General features: G+C 33.2%; 1 protein-coding gene across 2 annotated transcripts; it reads right to left on the bottom strand.

The window, feature by feature from the left end:
- Positions 1 to 3220: 3220 nt before the first annotated feature.
- LOC131655947 (endoglucanase 1-like) lies at positions 3221 to 5732 on the bottom strand. Of its 2 annotated transcripts, none has more exons than XM_058925746.1 (7): positions 5259 to 5732; positions 4970 to 5179; positions 4701 to 4901; positions 4539 to 4631; positions 4270 to 4431; positions 4006 to 4117; positions 3221 to 3920 (listed from the first exon to the last, which is right to left on the bottom strand). In XM_058925746.1, exons 1-7 carry the CDS (start codon positions 5490 to 5492, stop codon positions 3436 to 3438), a joined length of 1497 nt encoding a protein of 498 aa, XP_058781729.1. In that variant the 5' UTR covers positions 5493 to 5732; the 3' UTR covers positions 3221 to 3435. The 2 variants fall into 2 exon arrangements, with proteins under 2 accessions (XP_058781729.1, XP_058781730.1); XM_058925747.1 differs by having other exon boundaries at positions 4827 to 4901.
- Positions 5733 to 6085: the final 353 nt, after the last annotated feature.

Genomic DNA, 6085 nt, shown 5'->3' with positions numbered 1-6085 from the left:
CTTACATAAATAATTTAAATTAAAATTTAAATTAAATAAAAATATATACATTTATATTTTGACACATGCAATCATTAAAAAAATCAAAGAAACGTAATTAAAAGATAAATGTAATTCCACATAAGCATTAAGGTTCCGTCGAATACTTCGCTCTTTAGGTGGAGGTATACTCTCAATAAGATTCTCACCAAAGATCAATTGGTTAGACGGGGGATTTTGACGGATATTAAAGATACCTGTTACATTTTTTACTTGGAAGATGAATCTCAGTCGCATTTTTTTTCAGTATTGTGAGTTCACAACGAGAATTTGGAGAAATGTCTTTGCTTGGATAGGCATAAATCTGGTTTTGTCTTTGAGTGAGTTTGTAGATTTTTTCTCTCACTGTCAGAAGGTGAAGAATAAGTCTCTTAGGTTAACGGTTGACATCATTTGGCTAGCTATAGTTTGGTGCATTTGGTTGAGGCGTAATGTCGTTCTGTTCAAATGAGCCATTTTCAATTTTGACAAGTGTATGTCGGCGATCATTCATAGGTCCTGGATTTGGATGCGTTTGAATTGTACCTCCTTTGAGCTTTGTAATTTCCATGCTTGAAACATTTCACCTCTCCTATATTTTAGGAAGTAGGGGTATTTTGGTCTGTTGTATTAGGCGGAGTATCCCTTATACTCCTTTTTATTGAATCATTTTTTTATTAAAAAAGACTTCTTTTTGTCTTATTCGTATTTTAAATTTTAGATAAAATTTAATACTCAATATCAATTTAATACTCAAAATCAAGTTATGTTTTAAAATCGATCCAAATCACACCCTAAAATCCACTAACATTTGATATGTTTTGTGTTTTGACGCTGTGCACATAAAAAAAGCGGACAAACGGGCACGAGAGTGCCCGTTTGAACGCTAGTTTATATAAAATTAATATATATTTAATATTTAATAGTTTTTATTTTGTATGATTTAACTAAATGATAGATTTTTATTGGATGATAATATAAAATTATTTTATATTACTTGTGCCATACCTTTTAACTCTTAATCATTGGATGAGCAAAAGATCAATGATTAAGACTTGTCTCATAAGCAATTTCATCAAGATTAGCTTTGATCTTCATTAATCGATACAAGTTACAATTTAATAGTTGATATACATTTTGTGCTTAAAAATATCTTAATACATTCATACATATTCATTACCCATTTAAAATTTATTGCCAATAAGTTTCAAAGTTTTTTTTTTTGTAATAGTGTTAGCCGATTACATCTCAAAAATGTATTCAGTGACTAGTTTTGAATGTTTTAATTGATTATATCTTTTCTGTTAACCGATTAGACCTGCGCAAAATTCAAAATTTTTAAGACAGTGCTTTAGCTATAACCGGTTATACCATTTATGTTAACTGGCTAACACTGAAGCAGTGCTACTTTTTCATTTTAAATCAGATTCAAATGTATTTGAATTTTATACCTTTGAATATTGCATTGTTTAATCAAAATACACTCATTGAAAGTGGTATGATACTCCTATAAATACTGCATATTTCAGATTTCAAATCTTCACCTCTTTTAAAACAATTCAAACACATTCTTCATCTCATTTCAAATACAAGTGCATTTCTCATAAACTTCAATTGAAACTTGTTGCATATAATTTTCATATCAGTCCAGAAAGTTTCAGCATCATATTTATTGATCACTTGTATACCATATAGAGAATTGTACACTTGACAGATAAGATCGATTCTTGTAATTGATAAACATCATACATCCTCAAACTTGTTGTAAAATTCATATTTGTGTGTACATTGTTGTCCAGGATTGTTGGAAACAAGAGAGTGGACAAGAAAGAATTGTTTTTTTCCTACTTGACTGGTGTAAATACCTACTAGCTATTCAAGATTGTTGGAAGCAAGAGAGTTGAATTGGAAAGAATTATTTTCATTTCAACTTGGTTGAACATAAGGTGTTATTGCCTTAGTGATTGGTCAGAGTCTTACATAGAAAGACTTGGTGTGTCTTGTCTAAAGATCTAACAATATTAAAATTTCTTATTGTTGTAAGGGGATTAGACGTACTCTCAGACTGTGAGGGAAACTAGAATAATTCTTTGTATTCTTTATCTTTCTGCACTTTACCGTTTTCATCACATAATATAAACTAGAAAATAAAGAACCATCCTTTTATAAAACCAATTTTTTTTAAAGTATCTAATTCACATCTCCTTTTAGGTGCACTCAATACTTACAAGTTACAACTACAAATGATATCCAACCTGACCCATTCAATCACACCACCTTCACCTGTTTCCTCCCAAATACAACTTCTCCTAACCCGATTCAAATCCCTTTTAGGGCCACCATCCATTCTTTCTGATAGAGAGCTTAATAAAATAAATTATTATTAGTTTTATTATGATTTTGATGTATTAGATGTTATTTTATATTATGATGTTATTTAGAATATTTTTAAGGTATTTTGGACTTTTAATAACTTTTGGGCTTTTAGTTATTTATCCATTAGAAGCATTATATATGTAGTGTCTTGGACACATTTTAGAGTACCAATCAAAAGAAATCAAATTTATCTTTTATCTCTATTTTTCTTAGTTTATATTTAATGTCTTTGGGTTTAGCTTTTGCTTCCTAACCCTTTCCTGTCCAAGGCCGTTTGACCATCAAATTCACCTATCCTCATGCACTACACTGGTAAACGTACATCCATATTGTTTCCCTTACTTCCAGAAATTGGAAATTGAGAAGCAAGTCACTAAGTAACTCTCTTCTGATATGATGCGCCCAAGCCACAACCCATTCTCGTCCCTGGTTTTCATTGTAAGAAAGACCGACGATACTTTGCATTTTTGTATTGATTTCAGAGCTTGAACGCCATTACCATTAAAGGCCCGGTTCCCATGCTTACCACTGACGAACTATTGGATGAGATTGGCACATCGCTGTGGTTCTCCAAATTGGATTTCCGACAAGGATTCCATCAGATACAAGTGCATGAGAATGACATTCCCAAAATAGTGTTTCGTATCCACCAAGGATATTACGAGTATCATGTGATGCCTTTTGGCTTATGTAACACCTCATTTACATTTCAAGCTACTATGAACGATTTGCTTCAACCATTCCTAAAAACAAATTGTTGTGTTTTTTGATGAAATCATGGGTTTTAGTTCAATCCTAACTAAACATATTAATCAATTAGTCCAGGTTTTCACTATTTCCCTTCATACTAGAAACCAATAAATCTCGTACAACCAAGGGTGATGTTTTAATGCCAAATAACCGTTCAATTGCATTTTTTTATCAGCCACACATTGGCCAGTAGTACCAGTAAGAGATCAATTTACTTGGAACTAAACAAATTAAGAAAATAGATCTATCTATGATCAAGATCTTTTTTGTGCTTCTTGGCAGCTAACTTGATTATTGAGCAGAGAAAAAAGCAAGAGCACCAACAAAAGGTGCATTAATATAAGTTGCTGGCTCTGATTGTTGATAGTTATTTCTATCATCAAAGAAATTGTCATGGCTATCAGGACCACCAACAATGGCTCCAACAAGAACATTTGGATTAGGTGAGCCTGAATTGAAGTATTGAAACCCATTGCTACAAGAAATCTTCCGAGGCTGCTCGTGAATGGAAGGTAAAGAGGAACCTCTATGATGAATATTCTTTGGATACCTCTCTCCAAAACCAACCATATACGACACCTTTATTGGATTATCGCCCAAAATGTAATCAACTTGTTTTTTAGCCAAGTTTATGAGGTTATTTTCTGTGATTTTCGATGTTCCACACGAGATAACACCTCCGTTTGAGCTGAGATACTTTGCATATATTAAGATAAGAAAGGTTGTAGATGTCACATACTGTAAATTGCTCGCCCTCCCTTTATACAAAACACCTCCTGCAAACGATGGTTTTTAGATTAATCCCTTTAAAATTTGAAGCGTGTTTTAAGGTTGCATTTTTATATTGGGGAGTGGTCTGACCTGGGGTGTATTGAGCCTGAAAACCAGGAGTTCCTGGTACTAAAGAACAAATGAAATTGTCTGCACGTGCCTTATATAACTGGTACTCTATAGAATTTTTCTCCAAGAATTCCTGTCACATGTTCCTATTGGTTATTGTGATTTATGTGTGCTAGATACATAACATTAAGTCAAACTACGTGTACTGTACCCAGTACTGGTACCCCGCTATTTTAGAAGTACTCATGCATGGAGAGTAAAAGGGATGAGAAAAAGGATGCTTACATTTGAAAGTAAGATTTTAGTTCCAGGTCGTTTGTCATCCCAACTGAAAGTGTAACCATCGTCATCAGCACCTAATATGTGACCGTTTGATCGTATGAATTCCATGTAGGAACTTATTCCAGAAGCTTTATAAATCCATGAGGCACCCCAAAGTAACTCATCCTATTTATTCATTGATTTATTTAAACAATAATAACATCAACATGTTGAGATTAATTTCATAAACAGATGCATGATGGAGTTAAGACTTTAAGTACTAATAGCCTTACATTGTATCCAGAGTAAGAACAGTAAAATGGACAAACTACAGAGTTAAGAGAGTCATTGTAAGAGCCTCTATAACGGTCTGCAAAATGGAATACCTGCAGAAAAAGGCTTAATAAAAGACCAAAATATGAAAAAATTGTATATAAGAAAAAAGAGGAACAAACATTGATGGCTGCTATAAGCAATTTGGAGGAATAGGCTGGATCTGAATCTTTGAATACTAATGAAGACGCTGCCAGTGCAGCTGCTGTCTCTGCCGCGACATCAGACCCAGGGTTTTGAGGTGATACCTTATACACATTCCGCGGAGTGTCCATATCCTCGGGCCTTTCCCAACACCCATGTTCCATGCTAGGCTCCCCAACCTGCAAAAATGAGACCATGTGTAATCAATCGCGCACCCAAAACATGCTCAAAGTCGCAACTAACTCACTTGGACATATAATGTGTTTGGTGTTGTAGTGGCAGCCTTGAGAAGATAATCCGCGCTCCACCGGATAGCTTCTCTAGCATTGTCAATCTGATTATGCATTGAGTTTCCAAATTCAATGACACTCCATGCTAATAATGTTGTTGTAAATGCCATTGGAAGCCCAAACTTTATATTGTCACCAGCATCATAGTAACCACCAACTAAGTCCACCTGAAACAATAACATGAAGAAAATGAGGCATGAAGTTAATTACTTAATGAGTTAAATTTGAGAATGTAAAGTATAATACATGATAAGAAGAACCATCTGATAATCCAGAATCTCCTCTCCATGTTAGTTTCTGGTTGGATGGCAATCTTCCAGAACGTTGTCCTTCGAAGAACATAATTGATTTTTCAAGAGCCTCATGGTACTCTTGTGAACTGAAAGCAAAGCTTGGTTGATGATTGAATGAACAAAATGTTAAAATGAATAATAGGAAGTGTAAATATAATGTGGTGGCTGAAATTGAAGTTGAAGCCATATCTCTTTTGGGAGTGTATTCGAAGTGTGATGGTCTATAAATTAAGCAAATTGTTCATCAAGGGACAATGATCATAATGCCTTCTCATGGTTTATTTTATTCGATACTAGGCATAGTAATGAGACGGGGCGGAGATAAGTTTTACCTTATCCCTACCAAACTCGAATCTCATTTAAATATCTATTTTGAGTTCTAAATTCAAAAAGGAATAAATGATAGAACCCAAAATCCACTCTAAACGGATTTGAGTGTTTCGGCTCCATCTCATTCCCTCTATGAATCAAATTTTTAAAATTAAAATAGTTCATTTCTGCACACTCATAATCTATATTAAACTCTAATAAACATTTAAAATAAAAAATTAAAATAATCTTAAAAATATTTAACCATATACTTTTAATTTTTAAAATAATAAAGTACAAACTGAATATCAATATATTAACTAAACAATTAATATTTTAAATTACGAAAGTTAAATATTCTAAATTATCAACGAGACGGATTTGTGGTGTGTACTAGTGTTTCAATTACTTGTCTCATACTATATTTTGAAATCAATTAAAATTCAAACTCAAACTCATCTTGTCATGTTG

Source organism: Vicia villosa, linkage group LG3, assembly GCF_029867415.1.
Source record: "Vicia villosa cultivar HV-30 ecotype Madison, WI linkage group LG3, Vvil1.0, whole genome shotgun sequence".
Taxonomy (NCBI): Eukaryota; Viridiplantae; Streptophyta; class Magnoliopsida; order Fabales; family Fabaceae; genus Vicia; species Vicia villosa.
Note: the sequence above shows the minus strand (reverse complement) of the source record. Positions and strands in the feature narration are given on the sequence as shown.

What these genes read in the sequence shown, in the direction of transcription:
- LOC131655947 (XM_058925746.1), bottom strand. Translation starts at nt 5,492, where the DNA reads ATGGCTTCAACTTCAATTTCAGCCACCACATTATATTTACACTTCCTA. An exon ending in CAGATGGTTCTTCTTATCAT is followed by an intron (nt 5,180 to 5,258) that starts GTATTATACTTT and finishes TTATTGTTTCAG; the next exon opens with GTGGACTTAGTTGGTGGTTA. An exon ending in CAAACACATTATATGTCCAA is followed by an intron (nt 4,902 to 4,969) that starts GTGAGTTAGTTG and finishes TCATTTTTGCAG; the next exon opens with GTTGGGGAGCCTAGCATGGA.